Genomic DNA, 23,576 nt, shown 5'->3' with positions numbered 1-23,576 from the left:
CGTTCATCCGTTCATGCGCAAAACCGGCGAGACGACTTTACCCTCTTATAATTTCTTGTCTCCACATTTTAATGTTCCGATTAAACGAAAAATTTATAGTTACAATATATATACACACATAAAACCTGTTGGTTTTACAAAACTTACTAAAAAAACCAGAATTAAATAATTTAAGAATTAATGTTTTTTTTTTAATTTGATAAAATTATTTATTTGTTATATTTGATTCTATTTTATATATCTATATTTAATATCCCCCTAGTATTTGTGCCAAAAGAAAAATATATTTTTATATTCTATATAAAAATTATAATAATAATTATTTTTGTAATAATTCTTGAGATACTTTTATGATGCAAAATTAATTTGTTATGTGTTATTGTCAAATTATATTGTATATATAAAGAATTCTGATATAAATTTGTTAATACTAATTTATAATAAAGAACCTAGGAATTAAAAACTTATTGGAGGAGGGAATATATATTACAAATCATTTCTGAGATAACATAGATAACAAGACAAGTATATATATTTTTATTAGAGAGAATAAAAATATTATGAAATAAATTATTACTATCCACATTTTAGGCTTATATATATTATTTTACGCTTTAAAATAATTAATTGCGACTAATTCATCATTGTTCTCAAACAGAGTGCTTAAGTGTACATTATATATATTTTCTTATGAAAAATTATGAATTTTAATCATGAGCAATTATAACAATGAATATTTCTTTCCCAGAGATTTCTTGCCCAGAGGTTCTGGCATTGTGACAAGGAGACCACTCATCTTGCAGTTGATTAACTGTTTAACTGGTGAGTCGTAATAAATGAGACTGATTATGTCATTTCTCTTGTGTCTCCTAATATTTAATAAATACAAAAATTATCTTACATATGTATGACAATATCCTTGCAATATCTTGTGCATTTGTGATTGCTTTTAAGGATATGTATGCATAAGAGAGAATTTAAAAAGTGTGAAGTCTTTATGGGCTCATAATATCATCTTGTTAACCTATTGACTCATATACTTGTGACAAATATTTTTCTTTTAAGCAAGGTAATGCTTAATGCATTTATACGTTATCTTCTGCTTAACCCTTGTTGGAAAACTTTTAATGCACTATATGTGTGTGACATATTTATTATATTTTATAGATAAATCTATAAAAAACAATTATTGATTTTGTCATTTTGCTGCATAAAGTAGAATTCATAAAAATTACACTATCTTTTGAACTTTGTCATTAAATTATCACATTTTCTGTATCATACTTCCTGAGCCTAAAATTATGATAAGCCATAAATTGAGCGTATCTCCAAACAAACAATGTAACAGAAATATACATATGTTAAAGGATACGAAATGTTATATTATTCTCTATATTTTTATTTATTTATTCTTTGTAGTACATAATACAAATAAATGGTTATAAAAATTAAATTAAATGATTTTTTTCTTAATGTAGAATATGCAGAATTTTTGCATTGCAAAGGTAAGAAGTTTGTAGATTTTGATGAAGTGCGAAGAGAAATTGAATCTGAAACAGACAGAGTGACTGGAAGTAATAAGGGCATCTCTAATGTACCAATTAATCTTAGAGTATATTCACCCAATGGTAAGCACAACAAAGAAGCTACTTTAAATAAAAAATAATAATTGTTATTTATAATTGCACATTTTTATCTTTTTGCAGTCTTGAATTTAACATTAATTGATTTACCTGGACTTACAAAAGTACCAATCGGAGATCAGCCAGCAGATATAGAGGCCCAAATTAAAGGGATGATATTTCAGTTTATCAAACGTGAAAATTGTCTTATATTGGCAGTTACACCAGCCAACACTGATTTGGCTAACAGCGATGCTCTTAAACTCGCTAAGGAGGTGGATCCACAAGGTATTTAATCAGTGTAATAGTGTTAATATTATATCTTTTTGAACTGAAAATATTAATTTAATGTAATACTCTAAGGTGTACGTACAATTGGCGTTATTACTAAATTGGATCTCATGGATGATGGTACTGACGCAAGAGATATTTTGGAAAATAAATTATTACCATTGAGAAGAGGTTATATTGGTGTAGTCAATAGAAGTCAAAAAGATATAGAAGGACGGAAGGATATAAAAAATGCTTTAGCTGCTGAGCGAAAGTTCTTTCTCAGGTACACAAACAGTTATGAAAATAATTTTTAGGAATGACTTTTTTTTTTGACAATACATAACTTTTGTTTTACTTTTTAGTCATCCATCTTATCGTCATCTAGCAGACAGGTTGGGTACGCCATATTTGCAGAGAGTTTTGAATCAACAGTTAACAAACCATATCAGGGATACCTTGCCAGCTCTAAGAGATAGATTACAAAAGCAGCTATTAACTTTAGAGAAAGATGTCGAGCAGTATAAACATTTCAGACCTGATGATCCTGCAATCAAAACGAAGGCTATGTTACAGTAAGTGAATTTAGAATTTTACATGCTGGTTTACAGTTACAATTATCCAATATTCTTCTTCCATTCATAAAATGTGTTTATAAAAATGATAGATACATATCTTATAGCAGAATATATCACACATAGATTTACATGTTTATAAAATATTAAAATTCTTTCAATGAATGTGTGCATTATATTTCATGTTTTTGATAAAATAACAACTATGCAAATATAACCATAATTTCTATTTATCTTTTTGTTCCTTATACTTTTTATATTGTGGGTGGAGTGTCTCGAAGTTTTAGATCATTTGACTTTTGTTTTTCAGATCAATTCAAATGTATATGTAGGTATCTTTGTTTCCTCTTTTAGTTTCCTTTAACAAGAATAGTGTGCCACACATTTGCATGAAATTTTAATTAATTAAAGAGCTGCGGTTGTCAATTATGCAAATGCTTAGTTTAATAATTAACAGATAAAAATTCTGCATTAAATTATTCTGCTACAAGAAGATTAACAAATACACTTGCTAACATAAATCTTTTTTTTTAACACATGATATGTGTATCTTTCTGGGAAATATATGATATTTTTACTATAAATTTACAGATTGTAACACACACACACACACAATAACAAATATTTCAAATGTGTTTTGTGAATGATAGATAGCATCGAGACTCTCTACCTATGTAATTAATATTATTTTATAACAGGTTATATTACACAAATTAATAGAAAATTATTTTTAAGGATGATACAGCAACTTCAGTCAGACTTTGAGAGAACTATAGAAGGCTCAGGTTCAGCACAAATTAATACTAATGAACTCAGTGGTGGCGCGAAAATTAACAGACTTTTCCATGAACGTTTCCCGTTCGAAATTGTTAAAATGGAATTTGATGAGAAAGAATTAAGGAGAGAAATTGCTTTTGCCATCAGAAATATACATGGTAAGTTTATTTTAGCTTCATCTAATCAATTTTCAAGTGTCAAGTTTGACAAATATAAAATTACTCTAAATTTTTTTTTTGCGATAGGTATCAGGGTAGGATTATTCACCCCAGATATGGCTTTTGAGGCAATAGTCAAGAAGCAAATAAATAGACTTAAAGAACCAAGTCTTAAATGTGTAGATTTAGTTGTGCAAGAACTTAGTAATGTTGTACGCATTTGTACAGATAGGGTAAGTCAAAACTTAGTAACAAAATAGTAAAAGATAAAATAACAATCTTATATTATGAAATTTAAACAGTGAAAGTCATCAATTATATTATTTTTCATATACCGGGGTTTGTGTAAAATTACAGATGTCGCGTTATCCTAGACTAAGGGAAGAGACAGAACGTATCATAACGACGTACGTTAGGCAGCGCGAACAAATGTGTAAAGAGCAGTTGATTTTGTTGGTTGATTGCGAGCTCGCATACATGAACACTAATCATGAAGATTTTATCGGTTTTGCAAAGTAAGTAATCATTGAACAGTTCAATGTTCTTTATGTGTTATATCTTATAGATTTAACTATTATTTTCAGAGATAAAAATAGTCACAGAAATTTTCAGTTTACTTAAGTTGGTACATCTAGTTCCTACATGTCATTTTTGTTACACTTATGTGTGCGCTTGCTGCTATATTTTTTAATTTCATATTAAGTTCAATATAGCCACTAAATAGCAAGAGATTTTATGTATAATGTTGTTATAGTATTTAGGCGAACTTGTGTATGTTTTAAAAGACTGCTTTAGTTGAAAAGATATTAGCAATATATGAATTCACGTGTATTGCATATTCTAAAGTTTTACAAAAAGTTTCCAATATTTTGCATATCCTATAATGTATTTCTATATTTCATTTAATATAATAAATATACCCATTTTTAGAAAGTACATTTGTTTTTTATAAAATTTGGAAATGAAGTTGGAAAGCCTATATGAAAAGTTGTTTAATAATGAGATATATAGTAAAAATTCGTTTATATGATTTTAAAATACACATGTTGAAATTAAAGTTGAAGTTCCTGATTCGAGGCGGTAAATTAATATAGAGCATGCTGAATGCTTATTAAAGAGTATAGATAACTATAAAGATAATTTGTAAGAATTTATGCAAAGAAAAGAAAAAAAAATCGAGACTTTTAAATTGTTACAAAATATGATAGAAAGACGTACTACACGTGATTGTCAAATTTTTTGCTTGCCATTATTTCTTTATTCAAGATATCAGCGCATATACTTTCACAGTCAATGCATGTCTTGCTAAAATCAACTCACATAGCGATCTTGGACCATGGCAACATTCTTAACTTGTCCTTCTTTTAAGATTAAATATTACTCTAGAATTTGACAAGCAAAATAATTTATCTAGTGTTATTTTTATTCAATTTACACTCTCGTATAATACTATGCTAAAATCATACATAAGTATGTGCTAATCTAATCTCTTCTCCATATATTTGTCTTCGTAATATGTTCACTTTAATTAATTTCTATTATTTATCTGTAACTAACACAACTTGACTTGTTTTATTTGTTTTGCTTATACATAAAAACTTTTAATCAAGTAGTATATTACTCTCAGTGTTATCTCTAAAGTTGAATACAATTAAAGTCATTTGAAATTTACATAAAAACAGTTGATTGTTAAATCAAGAAATGCTAACAATTTATGTTAAAGAAGTAGTTTCACACATTATCAAGAATAAGGAATTGCATTTGCATATATTACATTTTTAGCTCAATTGGTTTTTATTGTTGTGGCTATATAGCAATATTTCTCTATATATTTAATTCTTTTTGATTTTTATTTTTGATTTAATAATAATATCTCTGGAAAATATAAGAATGTGAATAATTATACTAGATATTTATATACATTATATACAATGCGTATAGTTTATGTTAATTATGTATACAAATATAATAGAGATACAAAAAATAGATTTTTTATATATAGAATTGATAATGATGTTGCTCAAGATTATATAAATGTTATTGTAAATTTTCTTAATTTTATTTATGTCATTGGGGACAAGGCACATACAAATTATGTACAGAAATAAATAGTTTTTCAGTTCTTGTTTTCTTTTATATATATGTATATACATAAATATCTTAGTACAAATCAAAGAAGATTGTAATTAAATAATCAAATTATATGACAATTATCTTATAATTTGTAAACTTATTTATGAGATTATGTGCCTTACCCTAATTAAAATAATATGGCCATATATTTTTCTTTTCTCATTATTAACTCTTCTTCGAACTTTACAATTAAAAAAATGATTTAATTATATCGGCAGCGCTGCAGCCAGTAGCCATAATGCAAGGTAAGAATATTATAGTACATTCCAATAAAGATTTACACTACATTTTTATCCCTTTTTATTTTCACGCTCTTTCTTTCTTACGCTTATTCTTATTTTAATATCTCGTTGCTTCCATGTTAAGTTGAAATATTAACATACTATAAGCCAAATTTTAATAGTCTTTAGCTTGATAATGTGTTTACTTAATTTTTTTGGAAATAAAACAAGCATATATATATACATATATATTATCTCTCTACATTTTCTCTATATATCCATATTTTATAATTTAAATTGTTTTATTAATTTTTAAATTCCGTAATTAATTAGCATTTAAAATAAAAAAATGTATGTAAATTGCTATATGCAAAACTAATCTTTAGTTGACTTTCTTTGAGATTTTTTAGATTCATGTTTTTATATGAATTTTTTTATGTAAATTCTTTGAATTTTGGAATTACGTTCTTACAACAATCTCGATGCAATCAGTTACAAGAAATTCTTATACTATAATTTGTAGATGTACTATTCAAGTCAGCGTATTATTGAAAATTTTGCATAATATTAATATTGTGAGATACTATTGTATATATATTGGTTTAAATCTGTTTCTTATTTCTTTAATTTTTTAATTTTTTAAATATGAATCTGTGTGGATTTATTTTTTCCATTCGAAATTGTAACTTTGCTTTATTTTCAGTCATGATAAGCATTTCTCGTTTTTAAGTTGCACATCAGAAAATTAGGATTCTTACAAACAAAAATAATTTCCAAGTCACATCTGTATGCCATTCACGAAATTTTTAAACTGTATTTCATACAGCAATATCAAGCCTTAGTTTTATGATCTATTGTTTTGCAATGGATGTAATATGCGCTTATGCAATCCTCTTGCATCACAATATCGAAAATTATTGCAGTGTTGCCTAAGTAATAGCTATACTGCACGTATTTGTGATATGCTAATGTTGTTTATGCAGTTATACAACAAATATACGCTTAAAAACTTTTTCAAGCTATATGAAGCATGAAATATGCATGAAGCAAAAGTGACAAAACAAGTACACGATGATTCTGTGATATGTCTTATATTAATTCTAAAGTAAAGATTTTTTCGGATTTTTTCTCGAAATAGTTGTATAAATGTACATTAGTTTTTGTAGGTAAAGGCACAAAGTACTGTCCACCTTTATTCTATATATTATTGTTTCCTTATTGTAAAATAAAAAGAATTATCGAATTTAATAGTACATATATATAATTAAAAGTTTGTAACACATTGTAAGCTATGTTATATTAAGCAAACATTATTTTCTTTATGCGACATATTTATTTGAAACATGGATGCTAGGATATTTATTCGCTGGTTTTTTTTACTTATTTTAACCGACTAATGTAAGATTTGATAGCAACAATTCTTGCAGTTGGGTATATAAAATTTCTTATCTGGCATTTCATTATACACAATTTTTTATGTTACAGTGCACAGCAATCGTCGGAAAATTCTGTTAAATCTGGACGGCATACATTAGGCAACCAAGTAATTCGCAAAGGCTACATGTGCATACATAATCTCGGTATTATGAAGGGCGGTTCAAGAGATTACTGGTTTGTTTTAACATCAGAGAGTATCTCCTGGTTCAAGGATGAAGAAGTAAATATCGATTATAATTTATATAATCGGTTAAATTTAATATTTAAAAAATTGTAATATTATATACTACAGAAAAAAGAATTATTGACAAGAATGATATCTAACTAGTGATATTTTTATGTATGAAGGAACGTGAAAAGAAGTACATGCTGCCTTTAGATGGATTGAAGCTGCGTGATCTAGAACAAGGTTTTATGTCACGACGTCATTTATTTGCGTTATTCAATCCGGAAGGGAGAAACGTATATAAGGATTACAAGCAACTGGAGTTGAGTTGCGAAACTCAAGATGATGTTGATTCTTGGAAGGCCTCTTTCCTGAGGGCTGGTGTGTATCCCGAAAAATCGACAGAACAAGCGAATGGCGAAGGAGAGGTGAGTTTATTATTGATCAGGATACAATTAAATAATTGTATGTATCTTCATAAAAAATGATTTATGTCTTATATCTCAATTTGTTTACATTATTTATTAGAATCCATTTTAATTTATTTTAGGATAAGCAGAGGGTGAGTTAATAAAAGTAATAGAGACGAAAATTTTTCAATTTATTAACTGTGTGGTGATTTGAATATTGTTGAAAACAACTAACAAAAAGATAGTTGCTTTGGAAAAATATTTTTGATTATTTTTTTAAACTTTTTAAAATTGTATATATGTAACATATATACCGATACTTTATATATGCAATATATATGCCGATAATTTATTTATAACATTATTTTATATATGAATATTATATTTTATGTAAATACAATTTTCATAGCTTCCTGAACACTGTTAGTTATACTTGCAACGTTTGTGCCAAGAAAAAGATGGAGAGAGTGTATATATCTTTCAGTTTATATTTATAATCTTTTCCAAGATAAAATACTAATTACTTCTTTTTATACTGAGTGCATAATAGTAATCGTGCTTTTTTTGTCTCATATTTAAATCAACTAAAAAGGAAGGATATGAGGTTCGTACAATCGTGTTTTCAAGAATTACATAGCACACGACACTTACATGAGCATTGGACACCTCCTCAATCAAGCACATTATTGCAGAAAATGCTAACAACATTATAAAACAAAACATGTTACTTTACATTTTGATAACATTTTTAGACTGATCAATATTTTTTATTTTAGTGAAATGTTTTGCAGTACTGCGAGTGCTATCTTATATATGCCTTTAATCGTTTGGACATTTGGAAGCAACTTAATCAAAACAAAGGCTTAAATAATTTATTTTTGTTTATTCAGGGTGAAATAGAGGGTCAATCATCAATGGATCCCCAATTGGAGCGTCAAGTGGAAACTATCAGGAATTTAGTAGATTCTTACATGAAGATTGTTACGAAAACTACTCGTGATCTAGTTCCAAAGACAATTATGCACCTTATTATTAATAATGCTAAGGACTTTATTAATGGGGAACTGTTGGCACATCTTTATGCGAGTGGTGATCAGGTAAAATATTAATACAATACATTTTGTGCTTATGCTATAGTTCATTGCAGAATAGTTCTCTTTTGTTTTAAGAATTTTATAGATTAATCCTTTCTCCATTAATCCTTTTCTCTAGTCAACCAAAGATGAAATAAATACTTTGAAGATATTCATTGATCCTGTAATCGTAAGTGTCCTTATCCTTTCCATCCCTCTCCTTATTTATTTTAACATTTGATTTAAGAAAAATATGTATGTAACCCATGTTTTCCATCTTTCAAACAAGTATGCATATGGTATAGTCCTATATTTATACATATCTCTGAGATGTTCTTATTCTCTTATTTTTATATATTTCACTGTTATCTCGAATAAACACACGTGATATGTATGCAATTACAGTCTTCCATGATGGAAGAATCCCCTGAAGAGGCGCAGAAACGGGAAGAGATGTTACGCATGTATCATGCATGCAAAGAGGCCCTTCGTATTATCGGAGATGTCTCCATGGCCACTGTTTCAACTCCAGTACCACCACCCGTAAAGAACGATTGGTTGGCATCAGCCGAGAATCCAAGGTAACCTTTATGTTATTCCTAGCACTGTTTATCGCGCATTTTACTAATTTTTCATCCTTACATTTTGTACCGTCTGCTTTGCCATACATTTGAACACGGTTGAAACAGTCTTGGGTAAGATTCTTTACATATGTGAAGTATTTATCTTTATTTTTTTCTGAACTAATAATGTCGTTAAGAAGAACATCACATTATGCATGCTTTTCGCATTAAGTACTTTCTATAAAAATATTAAGCTAGAGAGAGATTATAAAATGTCGCTAGAATTTTATTAATTTTTATTGATATTTTAATTTAATATATTTTGTGCAATTGTTTTTATATCTTCGGTTAATGATATCAAAAGATTATATGGAGAGACTATATGTTACATATTATCATTCAGATTAAGATTTTGTACATTAATTTTTTTTAGTAAGTATTTCTTGTAATTTAGTTTTCGTTTAATTCAAGTTTTCTTAAAGGAATTTAAAACATCTGAATAATGCAAAAGTTAATTATAAGACGTACTATACATTCTAGATTATCACCACCATCTCCTGGTGGTCCAAGACGCGGAGTGACACAGCCACCACCTCTTTCTAGCTCACGAGCACCACCACCAGTACCTGCAGGCGGTCGACCCGCACCAGCCATTCCTAATAGACCTGGTCCGGGTGGACCACCACCAACTCGAGCTAACCCTGGCCTACCTCCACCTATGATACCATCGTGAGTATACATTATATAATTTACACATATAAAACTAATTTAAAATTTAAAATTTTCTATTTATTAATATCGCCAAAAAAATCTTGATTAAATCTTATATCGCGATTTTATAATTTTATTGATCACAATTCTAATGCTGAACTATGCGCACATTGAAGTTTCAACCGTACAATAATCTCGTTTGTAATGTGGTTTTGTGTTCAAATTTATAACAATGCAATAACGTGACATGAAAATGGTACCATTTTACACAATTGTGAAATTAATACAATTTGCTTTCTCGAACATCTCTCGCCCGTCTATATTAAACAGTAGCTTGTGTGTCTGGGGGCTTGGGTGCTAACTTCACTTTCTATTGCAGGCGCCGACAATAAGTCTTCGCACTAACTCGCCTATTCACTACTAATCAATACCGTATCCGTATTGCATTATATATATATAGTCAGTGTATATTTTACACAAAACACTTATTCCCTAATGTTTCACTATCTGTCTGCATACATTACAGAGATTATAAGGTCAATGTTAATTAAGTAGGGTTGTGAAAGTTACACGAGGATTATTATTCCAATCGTACAAGTCTCAAGTCTTTTACGTTTTCGAAATTTAATTGAGCTTCCAAGTGCCGAACAATTCCTCTAGTACATTTCACCTGTGTTATTTATATATGACAATGACATATTTTTTATTTAATCGTACTAATTCAGTAATAGATTAAGAATATAGAGAAAGAAGACATATAGAGTAACTCTTTGTTTTTATTCTTTATAATATTGTGTCTCTATTATTTAATATTCATATTTTATGCAAACAGTGTAATAATTTTAGTGTATAATTCATGTATATATACGTATTATTCTATGTATATTATCTCTCTATGTATATTATCTCTCGCGCGAAGATCAACACACACCCTTAATTGTAGTTATATTTTAGCGCCTATAGTACATGAAACCTGTGCAATATTAAATATTTCCGAAGGTACAATTTTCTTGTTCGTAGAAAATGGAGATATAACATATACATATAGTCGAGTCACACATGTTTGATTGTAAATTACTTCAATGAAGCTGTATATCATACATGTATATATCGTTGAAAATATTATCAAATAAAGGACTTTGTGTTCTTACGGCAGATAGATAACCGTTTATTTTACTTATACTAACAGCATGACATTTCGATAAAATGCAATATTGAATATAAAAAAGAAAAAATATCGGTTGTGTGTCTTCGGAATCTAAATTAGTTTCGGAATCTAATTATCGTGTGATATATATTTCATGTAATATTATAGATCATGATATATCCTATTTAATACAAGTTTAAAAAGCTTCTCAATCATATAATAGCACTTCTTACTTCATATACGTTCTTTATCACTTAAATGTTTTATATGAAGCATAACACCAATTTGAAACTTGTCAATTACTATTTATGGACAAATATGTCGGTGCCTGCATTACATTTTATCAAAAGAAAGAAAAAATAATGGCATATATATAATTGTAAACGTATTTATAAATGGGAGCTAAGGTAAATTTAGTCTGACAGTTCAAACGCTGTCTTTGAATATCGAACGAATATCGTGTTGCTATTACGTTAAAACATTTTTATAACTACTGTTACAAAATTATATACATCTCTTTCCCCCGTTAAAGTTACTTTATCTTGCATTTAAAAGGACATTATGCACGCTTTCCTATAGGAAAGGCGCATTATAAATTAATATTTGTAGCAATATAATGTATGAACTTAAAACAAACTGTGTAAGAATGAGATCTGTAGTCAAAGTTGGGTATCCGTGGTGTGTTTAGTCGAGGGGGTGGTCTACAGCAGAGGATGACGCAAGCTGCGACACAGGCTGCGACGCAGGCCGCCGTGCACGAGCTGATGGATGCGTTCAAGATCAAGTAAATAGATATCCACCAATTGAATTTCGAGTTGTATTCCTTTAACGATATAATATACATATATATGAGTATTCATTTAAGTTGTGTGCGCAGTAGATGGTAGACTGTTCAGGGTTGAGAATGAATTAATTCCAGTGTTTCCTCTACTTTAAGTAGATCTTTATTAACGATACTCCACAGAGAATAATTTACTAATTTGGTCCCTTTGCGTCTCTTACATGTCTTTCTTTCTGTCTTGCATGATATTTCATGAATTTTATTAACGGTTATGTCTTTGGTATTAAATTTGTACACACATGTGTGTACATATTTATTTACATGCATATTTGTCTAAGAAATAATTCTATAATCTATATATTATAGGGTAAAATATATATAATATTATAGGAAACGAATATATATTTAAGCACTTTACACCCCTACCTAGCAATATTCTATATTACCTTAAATGTTCTGTAGAAGATTTAATTATGGTAATTTTCAAAGTCACTAATTGAGCAATAAAATACGTTTAACGCTTCAGAACTGGAATCAAAGTGTAACGATCAGGAAATGTTATGAAGAAAAATATATACATATATACATATATATGTGTAAAAAAAAATCAATTGGACCCTAATGTAGAGATTAGTACAGTTAACCCGATATCATTGTTATCTACACACCATGTAAAAGTGTGGAAAGTTGCACGTAGTCTCGTTAGTGAATCTAGAGCAGAATATTATGAATTTTCTTCTAAAACAATATATTTTGCATCCAGTGAATCTATCCTGGAAAGTCTACCAGAACCCGATAATGTGATCGATAGTAACTTTGCATTGATTGTAAAGAATATTCCAATCGTTGAAGAGCGAGTCTGATATAAATATTGTGGTATGCTCATATTTGAATTGCATCTGATATTTGAATTATGAATATTGAGGGAAATGTCGAACGCGTCGTGGGCAATAATGAGATAGATGAGAAAATGTCATGCTGTTGGGAAAGTAACTAAAATTCACGCGCGAATAAATATCCAGCTTGTTTAAAAAAAGCTTCTTTAATGACAAAAGTATTGTACTACACAGAATAGCTCGTGAAGTCTTTCTCTATTTCTCTCAAAAGAAATATTACGTAATCCTTACGATATATAAACAAGAAAAAAAAGTGCTCAGACATAGGATGTGATATAGCGTAGAATGCTTCGAGGATTTTGCATGAAAATCCGGAGTCACGAAATTCTATCCCCCTCTCCCCTTCTTTCCTCTCTTTTCTCTCCCTGTTTCCCCATTTCTGCCTTTTTCCTATCCACTTCTGTCTATTCCTTTCTCCCTTCCTTCATAGTTTAAACTAATGGTAACCGCACTTATCGAGAATAATAGTAACCATAATATCACATACAGTGTGTATAATGCGTGTACATCACATTCGAGGCACATTAAGGAGTGATATTATATATTTTGTATAATTTATAATTATTTCTCCCGAATCTCTTTCTCTGATCATGCTTGCGATTCAACTATGTATGTATATAAGATGAATTTTTCGTAAATAGGAATACTTTGGCGTATTCGCAAGGCAACGACGTGCTTCAAAGTTTGTATAGTACTACATACAGTTCTTGCATGAAATTGTCATGCGAAAAAAAGATCATATTAAATAATATGATACAACTTTATAAGCTCATTATATGAAATTTGCAATATACTTGTGTGTGTGGGGAAATTTTTGCTAAGCTGTATTGTACTATACATAGAGCGATATGTGCTCTCATCTCAAGTACGTTTGCGCAGTGATTCGGAAGAAACTTAAAGGCGATAATCGAAGTGCAATTAAGAAGAAAAGAAGATATTTTTCGTTACAATATATAGAATGTCTCATTGGATAGATAATAAATTTAGAAAAACAATGTCGGCAGAAGACTCATATTCTCCGTGTCATTGCGCTGTTCGTATTCTAACTGACACAGTTACAAATTTAATAACGATTCAGAAAAGGCAGAAAACTTCATAAATATAGCCGCAAATACTATTGTAATATAAGACTTATATTCCTCGTTCAAAATTGTGTCAATATCAGGATATACCTATAATGATATTCCTTGCAACCAACTTACATCTATTTTTAATTTATTTTAATTTGTAGCACAATATATTTCTTCAATTATACACATTTTTAGCGATTGTATGTTCAATTGTCTTCCTCTTAAGTTGGTTTAAAACTTTATCGCTCTTTTTCTGAAGCACGTCGGACTAATCACATCTGGTTTTATGTACCGTGGACAAGGATATTATCAGATCATGGTTTAGACGATTAATAAAGTCCCGAGAGATTAATCAATATCACGTGTTGCATTTGGCGCAGAAGGAATAAAGAATATTGAAGGAAAAATTCCGCGTGCAGTAAATAGTATATTATTGTAATGTTATTGTACAGTATAACTTGTATACAGAGACACGTGCGTGTATACTGATCCTCTCAAGCAATGAAGAATTAATTGAACCCGTCGAGGTATTAGAGAATAATAAACCTTTAATGTGGTTATGAAAATATTATTAAAATCACCACTATATTATATTGTAAGATATATATCCGTAGATTTGTTTAGCCATGCATCTTCGTGTTCCGTACTCGGTAGACTGAGAGATTTTGTCCTAACTTACAAAGTAGTCATTTTTGCGTTAGTGAATTGTTAAGATGTATCAAGATGAAACAAGAACAAATAGGAGCCTTTTTACAAGCTTTTCGATCGAGCATATCATGTTGCACTCGTTGCACCGAATATTATTAACCAAAATATTCAAAGCTGTCTCGATTATATATCCCCGTATGAATAGATGCACCTTCTGATAGAATGCATCTTATCTATATTCATTTTTAAAAGAAAAAGAAATAGGCTCTGGATCACACACACTTACATACAACTATACACATCAGATCCTTGGAAGCTATTGAATCTATCTGTTAGTCTAGAAAAATATATAAAAGAAAATCTACGTTCTTTATGTGGCCAGAGCGAGAAGAGAAATGCTTGTTTCACGCGTCCGTGTTTGCACCTGTAGTAATTCTCGTTAAATCGTAATATTGTGAAAATTAATATATTAAATGCACCTGGGGCAAGAGACGATTTGGTGGAATATCGACCTCGAGTCTTACAACGAAGGATAATATAATAATTTTGTTTAGCGAATTTTTATCTAATTAATAAATAGTTTGAAACATATGATCAATCAAATAGTTTAACATATTTTTAAATACATTTGTTTCCCGTTTGTTTTACGTTATATTACGATGAAATCGTGAAAATGTTAAGGTCTGACATTAATTGTAGACAAATTGCGTCGAGTCGGTGAATATATTAACTTTTATTGTTTATGGAAAAATGTTACACAACAATATATATATATATATTGTTGTGTATATAAATGTTGTGTTGTAACATTCCAACATACACATCTTATTCTTATTCAACGCATCATATATATGCTTCCATTTAAAGCCTTATATGTCACTATAGTTACGCTTAATCTCATGTAAAGCTAATACCGAGTAAATATGTAATTCTCTTGTACACTACGGGCTGAGAATCTCCAAATCGCCGCGCTTAATATATAATATTATAAAAAAAATATTTAAAAAAGCAAAGAGCACACAGACGATAATATTTCAGTCAAATAGTGAATCGTGGGTTTGCTGTCGATGTTTTGATATTTCGAAGGGTTTTGGCACAAGAAGATGGTGATTTTATATGATAAAAATCTTCAAGAGAAAGATCGATAAGATGGATGACTTAACAAATCTACAAGGGTGAATTGAAAAGTAACTTGGTTCGTCTATTCGTGTATATGAGAAAAATAAAATACAACTTGAATTTAAAACCATTGTCTGTTATTTTGCACCAAGTTACTTTTCGATCCAGCCTCGTATGTGCTACAAATAACAATTCTTTAAATGTTCCCACCGGAATATATAATTAATAATTCGAAACTGCACCAAAGACATGCGCGCATATCCTTCCTCTATTCTCTATTTCTATCTATTGTGCCAAAATCCATTGATTGTATGCGGGCAAAGTATCCTCCAATTATATAACATTGAGCCCATTTGATAAGCAAAACTTTGCGACGGAAACCCATACAGCAAAATCACTATGTACTTCTAACTTCAGATATTGAACAGCATAGTTCTCGTCGATTAATACAAAACACTATATACATCGCCCTTGTTAATTTTTATACGATATATTGATTTTTATAGCGATTTTTATCCAAACCGCTAAATCCGACCAAGAAATCATAATTATATTCTGGGATAAATTTCTCCTTGAGATACTGTTAAAAATTATTATAATAATATTGGAGGATTACTTGGTTAAGTTCTTCTGCGGTACATCCCAAAAGATACGTTGTAATATTGCGCCATGTGCGCGTAAGAGAGGAACACACTGTTTTACTGCAATATAAATGTGTATATAGGAAGTAACATGTTATAGAATATATCTCTACATGTATATATGTATACATATGCGTACATATACACGCGTACATATATATGTATATATACATGAAAAATAAGTACGTGAAAAATAAGATTACAATGAGAAGAACGTTACTTTCACGAACGATCGAAGACGCATTTCCGTCGGGTTTTAATCTAGAAGGAATCTATGACTTTTCTCGTTAAAAACATGCATTTGATGTCTTTTATATATATTAAACAATAGCATTGAAATTATCAAAATTGGATTGAACTTATCAAATTATCAAATTGATCAGAACTGATGAATGTGTTCTCCTCGTGCACGGGGATGCGTATTCGCGTTCTGTATGTCTTTTTCAGTAAATATTGAACCTCGTATTTGTGTGACTTTATAATATGCTTTTTCTTATGCATTCAGGATTACGTTGCCAAAGAAATACTATCAATGATTATAATTGTGTTCGTACAAGATCTTGTCAAAATTGACTTTTTATTCATTGAAGGCCTTATATGGCCTTATTCTAAAATGGAGAATATTATTTACATCACAATTGTTTTTATTTTTTTTTCTCTTTCTCTAAAGGTTTCAGATTACAATATTACTGACATATATAAAATCTTTTCTTGAAATTTTTAATATATAAAAATCGGAAATATTTAGAAAATAGATTAAGAAATTTAAGAGAGCATTATTAAAATTATTTTGTTTGTATGAAAAATAAAATGTCATTAGTCATTAATGGGTTAAAAATGCATTCTATGAAATGAATCATATTTTAACATTAATTTTTTTTCAAATATTCAACGCCGTTATTGGTGTTGAAAATGAGATTTTATTTTTACCTTTTTGTTTATTTTAATCAATTTATCTCTTGTACGATGGTAATAATGCAATTGAATGTTTCTTTACTATATTTATTTTTGCATGTGTTTTGTCGCTAAAGCTTAAGCATGTTGTGTAAAAATCACTTATATTTCTTTTTAATCCAAACTATTATCGAGATTTATGCTATTTTAATATTTCATAAACTTATTATCATATATCATATATATCACTTATAATATATTTTTATCTCTTATTTCTCCATTCATGTTTTACATTCATGATATCTCTCTTTTAGAATAGATGTGATTAATTCTGTCCGACCTTGTTTTGTTACGCTATTTTAATAAAATTTCAATGTTTGATTACATAAAAAAGGATGATATTTTAATGTGCTATATTTAAATAATGTCTAATTTTATTTTCTAACGTCTAATTATTAAAAAACTTACGTTATAATTTATTATTTATATTATTTTCTTATTATACCATGTATTCCAGAATTTATTATAATATGCATTATGCATTCAAACATTATACACATATCATTTTTAATATTTAATATTTAATTAAAATATTTAAATTTTAATATATTTTGCTGAAGAAAGATAGAAAATTTATATAAATAAATATTTAACTTTTTAAGCTTGTCTCTATGTTTGTGTATAGATTTCGCGTTTTTCCATTCAATGATTGTTTTCCCGCGGCGTGCTTCCGTTTGAAATTTTGTGGGCATACATCCAACATTTAATATTTATCTATGTTGTAGGCGTCCCGTACCCAATATTCCTCCCCGAATTCCCGACAGACCATTCTCCGGCAGACTAAACTGAGCTAGTCCGACAGCAGCGGGATATGAGACAATACCTCGTATATCTGTGACAATCCAAGACAGCATCAGGAAAGATCTTGTTCGAATGACCAATGACAGGCCACGACGAAAGCGGAAGGTTGGCAGGAGAAATCCCCATTTTCGCGATGAAGATAAGAAGTTCTCCTAAAATCAATATTTCGTCCCCTTGATCTCAACGGCCTCGACATCAATTTGTTGACGTTTGCTGATAGAGACAAGGATCAGAACCGAAGAGGAGGCATTCACGCAGAGAGAAGGAGGAAGCAAGGCTGTGTTATATGAATACTAAAGAAGAAAGAGGGACCAAGAAACGAACTAGAGGCAGAAAAACGGCTCGTCTGTTTCTCGATGGTCAGGACAGCCAGAGGGATCTCCCCATCAGTCACTTCTTCAAACGTTTTCTCTGATATATACTTTGTTTTCTACCTTTATTTATATACAACTAGATTCGCGATATAGATTACGTTTAATTCTAATAATAAGTATTAACACCGTGTGCTCGATATGCGCCAGGTGTCTTCTTTTTTAAGGAAGTAACTTTGTTCAAAACGGCAGTAGAAATCTCTTACGACAAGAAGGACAATCCAGATGCGTTTTTATCAATTTTGTTCAATGATTCAAAAATTATTTGAAATCACGATATTATCAGTATTAAAAACGAGTTTATTAGCTATTAATTATTCATAATGAGAAATAATAGTGCGAGAGTCCAGTTTCTCGAGAAATATCGAAGGTGCAGTATTACTGTATAACTTAATTTCGATTAACAATCTATAATCATAAAATTGCCAAACGGATAGTGTAATATTAGTTTTTTATAGATACTTCTTACAAATATTTCCTATTTTCTGTCTGCGTATTCGATATATATCGTATCCTTCTTATCGTAAGTTTTGTGACATAATTGTAAAAACAATTTGTTCGTGTACGAGACGAGTATGGGCAACCCGATTACCTCGATTGTAAAAGAGCTAATTAGAACAGAAGGACAAAGCCACGTTTTGCAGAGAAAAAACGGGGAATTTTCTATTTGAATATGGTATCAGCATTCCAGAGAACGTCGAGATTTTGCAATTGTACAAAATAACGCAAAAATATAAATTATTGTGATCAATCCATTATTATCGTGATAAAACATCTCCTTTCATTTTATACAATAATAATTTTATCTCTAGGGATCGTTTGAACAACGAAGCATAGAAGATACGGCTATTGATGGTACGTAAAAGACAAAAAAAAAGTTATTTATGTTGAGTGATCGTAGAGAATTTTTTTTCTTATCGATGCACAGTCATATTTTTATGTATCTTTTTATAATTATTTCTGCATCGTAATATTAATAAATAATTTTAATAAATTGTACTATATATATATATATATGACAGAATTTTCTCTGTTTAAAGAATCTTCATATCGATATATGGAATTATTAAAATATTAATTTGTCGCGATATGCAAACTCGCCAAATTCACGGTGATATAAAAGATGTAACAATTTTAGGTGATATTTGTTCAATTAAAATTAATATTGTACTTATTTTGCACAATAATTGGAATATAGAAATATTAGCATGTCTAAAGCCAATATGTCAATTGAGGGCGCTTTCCCAAAATTTCCAGTTACTATTCCTTCACGTTGTTCTCCCAAATTATCCTGTACAGATTATGCACGCCCGAAACATATATTTGACATGTCATCGCGTCCCTATGGATCTGCCATTCAATTTCAACTTACGTATACTCGTGACAGGTATGTTACTAAATTTGATTCTTATACATTTTATATAAAGCGGATCAACCGACAATTGCATTAAAATTTTCCAACATATACTTTATACCACTTCATAACATTTTACTTCATATAGTTAGAAAGTAGTTAAAATTAAATTAAACTGACAATGGGACTACATGTAAAATACATAAAATTATGAAACAATCAAAGAATTTATGAAGTCCTTGTTTTATCCAGTTCTCGATTTTTATAGAGCTACTTATTCGCCTTGCTATTTTCCTGTCATACCATGTTGTCATCTTTCTGAGAATCATCAAGGAAAATAACTCGTTGTCTCAAGTGGTTTGAGAATCCAGTATCTGTACTGAGAATCCAGTTTCAAAATATTACAATAATTACACATAGCTTCATATGAATTAATTTATTTCAAGAGTGAGAAATTTATTATTATTTAAAAAGAATTAAAAGAACAAAGGCAACATCTATATAAAATATTTCAAAATAATGATTGACTGAAAGAGAACAAGAAAGAAGAGAAAGAAAAAAGAAATTATTTTAACCGACCAAATCCTAAAAAAAATTTTAAGTCACATAATGGATTCTTATGATATATATCAATGCGAAAGGAATATGGCTAAACGTCAGTTTTCTGAAACAAAAGATTGTCGATCGATTAGACACAACTATTAGATGTTTACAAATATATTGGCAAAATTTAACGTGAAATTTGCAAAACCATTAAAAGTCCAACTCGGCATAGTTTTATGTACTAGAAAATTCTTCTTCCCTAATCCGTTTTCTGGAAAAGAGGGAAATGTTTTGTCACAAAGAGAAAAAGCTGTCGAGTACTTTGCCTCCGCCGTGTCATCATTGCAGACCGATACCATTTCGTTGTCCAAGCTATGGCTGTTTGCCTCCCGAACCAAGACTGCCTAGATGTTATTTTCCACCTTCATGTCCACCATTGGTAGAAATAATATAAAGCATTTGTATAGACAAATATTTATAAATGTGTAAAGAAAATTTCGTTGACACGAAATAAATCGAAATAACCATAAAATTCGCACGCGCGTGAGGCGAATAACTTTTTGTTTTACAATTCTAATTGCAGCAGTTTTACGTTCTAATTGAATGCTTTTATTTCTTGCGTTTATTTGAATAACAAAGAAATATATTATATATATACAAATTTAAGCAATTGTAACGTATTCTTTTGCAATACTGAGGTTTAATTTTGTAGATGTGCAGACCAAGACCAGAACGTTCACCACCACCACCTACTATATGCATTGCTGGACCTTGCCCACCACCATCAGATTCAAAATCATATTGCCCTTCGTCAGCACCAAAAATATTGCCACCGTCTTCTAGCGTTCGATTTTGCATTCGTTACACGAACGAAGGATCAAGGTACTACCCTTGCTACTATTCTGATTTACCAAAATGTCCTAGTAGTCTCTATTAGAATTATCTACGGTAGCACATTTAATTAAACAGAAAAAACAGAATACGATAATAAAGCAAACTTTATCATCATAAATTTATGTCACAGTTTTTGTGTCGAATAATTTTTTATTTTGCGATTATCAGACATCTCTGTTAATTACGTCGCCGTAATAAAATATTAAATATTTTTAGGATAAATGAAAAAGTTATTTCTTTGATTTATATCATAGATCTCTGTAATGATACAAATATAAAAACATAATAATATGAAAAATATAATAATATGTTTTCCAGAAACTATTCGGGACAGTTTTATTCAATCAAAACAAAATTTTTGGACATATATGAAATTAATGTTGTAAAATTTACAGAATTAATCAAAATTGAAATCATTTAATCAACTTGTCATTTCGTCGTAATTTTTGTTTCAATATTTATTGACGTGACATCTTATCGAGCATATATAGTTTGATATAAATCGTTTGACACAAACCGTAGGTGTCGTTTAGTAAATCGCTTAACAAGAAATTCTATCGAAATTAGTTTGTATCCGGCGCTAATGAGTTTTACAACTAATACTCCACCAAGTTTCAAGTTTCACACTGTTCCAATTACGTAAACGTTATTCTCTTATACATATATACATGAATTAGTTAATATAACTTCCTGCGTTGCGGCATAGCAGGCACAATTTCTCTTTACTTTGTATAATCATAAAAATATTTTTACAATGTTTTTTCCACGTAAGATAGCATACAATTGATTTATTTTTATGATATTAATATTAGATATAAAATTAGGTACATTTGGAAAGTTTTATGTAACATCATTTCGTGCAAATTTTTGTGCAACATTTTATGCAAATCTCGATTGACTTTTTAACTCTATGATGCGCGTATTTTAATTCTAACATTTTTTGTTGTAAATTAATATAAACAAATACTTTTTTGCAAAAAGGTACAAAAGAAACTGAATCTTTTGTTATTTTTTTACACAATTTAATTTAATACACACAAATATAAAACTATTATTTATATTAGAGAAAAAGATTATGAAATGACTTTACTCAACTACTATATTTCAAAGAATTAAATTAATATATTTAAAAATTGTACATATATTTTGAAGATATTTGCGTTTAATATAAACTTCAAGCGTAAAAAAATTTACATTAAAATATTCGCAAATTAAATTATACACCAGAAAGTATTAGCTAAACAAACAGAAAAACATATAATATAGAATATAGATAATAAAAAATCAATCGATAAGATCAATCAGTTAAATCGAGAGATCTCAAAATCGAAAGATTTCGTTGAAAAATCCATCGAAAGATCAACCGAAAGAGATCTGTCACAACGAGCGAACGGCTGAAAAACGCGCAGTACAAATCCAGTACAAAAAGTGAACAATTCAGATGCATTACAGGCGAACCACGCACACACAAGTTCTCTACACAACTCCAATCGGAAATCCTCTTCTGCCGTGTCAGTATCGCGGTGACGGGGGTTGTACAGAACTATATACGGGGTGTACGACGAAGCGTCGCTTACGGGCAATTTGTTTGCCCGGCGTGCGCGCGACCGTTAAGCCGATTAACGCAATCACGCGCGGAGGGCAGATCGGGATCGATGGCGAACATCGTTCGTTTCGTATAATACCCGCATTATCTGTCATTAAGCGCGAGAGTCGGCCGATGATTTTACATCGGATCCCCGTCGGCTCCGCTGGCTGTTTTATTCGTTTCTGTCTCGACGACGCGGCTGCCACACATTTTACATCGCTGGGTGCGATTTTTTTTCTCTCTTTCTCTCCCTTTCTCTCTTTCTTTTTCGTCACGCGTCACCTCGGAGTTCCGCCTAAAAAATTCCGTCAATGCTGAATCCGCGATGGCGTGGATCATGACAGCGCATTACAGATTGAATGGAGTGCTTTTATGCGGTTCGGATTTCGCAGGCACGTGCTTACCGGTTATAAAATGAAAAATGAATGACCGAGGGAAAACCTTGGCCGTTGTGTTATTTCGCCTCTCGCAACGAGAGATCCTTTGTCCTCTGGCTTCTCCCATTATTGGCAATCGCGCGCGCGCGCGCACGTTGGTTGCGTCGCGCATAAAATATAATGATTTTTTATCAAAGGATTTTGTTGCGCGGATTCTCGAACGGTGTTACACGAACGTAAAATAATTTCGCATAAAAAATTATTTGCCGTGTAATG

At 30.1% G+C, this 23,576-nt stretch overlaps 2 protein-coding genes across 14 annotated transcripts in view; both read left to right on the top strand.

The window, feature by feature from the left end:
• LOC115238287 (dynamin) overlaps positions 1 to 19,299 on the top strand; it is a 23,056-nt gene extending 3,757 nt beyond the window's left edge. The window contains exons 2-19 of one of the 12 annotated variants that reach the window (XM_029811976.1): positions 749 to 822; positions 1,479 to 1,628; positions 1,707 to 1,910; positions 1,986 to 2,178; positions 2,258 to 2,467; positions 3,203 to 3,402; positions 3,490 to 3,635; positions 3,760 to 3,917; positions 5,754 to 5,780; positions 7,242 to 7,413; positions 7,542 to 7,787; positions 8,362 to 8,373; positions 8,660 to 8,866; positions 9,248 to 9,423; positions 9,532 to 9,537; positions 9,946 to 10,134; positions 11,952 to 12,047; positions 18,098 to 19,299. In XM_029811976.1, coding sequence (XP_029667836.1) covers positions 749 to 822; positions 1,479 to 1,628; positions 1,707 to 1,910; positions 1,986 to 2,178; positions 2,258 to 2,467; positions 3,203 to 3,402; positions 3,490 to 3,635; positions 3,760 to 3,917; positions 5,754 to 5,780; positions 7,242 to 7,413; positions 7,542 to 7,787; positions 8,362 to 8,373; positions 8,660 to 8,866; positions 9,248 to 9,423; positions 9,532 to 9,537; positions 9,946 to 10,134; positions 11,952 to 12,047; positions 18,098 to 18,161 — 2,530 coding nt within the window. In that variant the 3' untranslated portion in view covers positions 18,162 to 19,299. Of the gene's footprint in view, positions 1 to 748; positions 823 to 1,478; positions 1,629 to 1,706; positions 1,911 to 1,985; positions 2,179 to 2,257; positions 2,468 to 3,202; positions 3,403 to 3,489; positions 3,636 to 3,759; positions 3,918 to 5,753; positions 5,781 to 7,241; positions 7,414 to 7,541; positions 7,788 to 8,361; positions 8,374 to 8,659; positions 8,867 to 9,247; positions 9,424 to 9,531; positions 9,538 to 9,945; positions 10,135 to 10,495; positions 11,627 to 11,951; positions 12,048 to 18,097 lie in introns of those variants that run through there. The other 11 variants (XM_029812030.1, XM_029811981.1, XM_029812037.1 and 8 more) reach the window with 11 other exon arrangements.
• Positions 19,300 to 19,555: 256 nt separating this feature from the next.
• LOC115238354 (late cornified envelope-like proline-rich protein 1) lies at positions 19,556 to 21,995 on the top strand. 2 transcript variants are annotated; one of them, XR_003884489.1, is made up of 2 exons: positions 19,556 to 19,931; positions 21,154 to 21,280. XR_003884489.1 is itself a non-coding variant. In XM_029812097.1 (2 exons), exons 1-2 carry the CDS (start codon positions 20,728 to 20,730, stop codon positions 21,376 to 21,378), a joined length of 378 nt encoding a protein of 125 aa, XP_029667957.1. In that variant the 5' UTR covers positions 20,508 to 20,727; the 3' UTR covers positions 21,379 to 21,995. The 2 variants fall into 2 exon arrangements, 1 of the variants encoding a protein (XP_029667957.1); XM_029812097.1 differs by lacking the exon at positions 19,556 to 19,931 and adding an exon at positions 20,508 to 20,880 and having other exon boundaries at positions 21,154 to 21,995.
• Positions 21,996 to 23,576: the final 1,581 nt, after the last annotated feature.

Source organism: Formica exsecta, unplaced genomic scaffold (genome assembly GCF_003651465.1).
Source record: "Formica exsecta isolate Colony F162 unplaced genomic scaffold, ASM365146v1 scaffold115, whole genome shotgun sequence".
Classification (NCBI taxonomy): domain Eukaryota; kingdom Metazoa; phylum Arthropoda; class Insecta; order Hymenoptera; family Formicidae; genus Formica; species Formica exsecta.
The sequence above is the reverse complement of the archived record's forward strand: the minus strand, read 5'-3'. Positions and strand labels throughout refer to the sequence as shown.

What these genes read in the sequence shown, in the direction of transcription:
- LOC115238354 (XM_029812097.1), top strand. Translation starts at nt 20,728, where the DNA reads ATGTTTTGTCACAAAGAGAAAAAGCTGTCGAGTACTTTGCCTCCGCCG. An exon ending in CACCTTCATGTCCACCATTG is followed by an intron (nt 20,881 to 21,153) that starts GTAGAAATAATA and finishes TTAATTTTGTAG; the next exon opens with ATGTGCAGACCAAGACCAGA.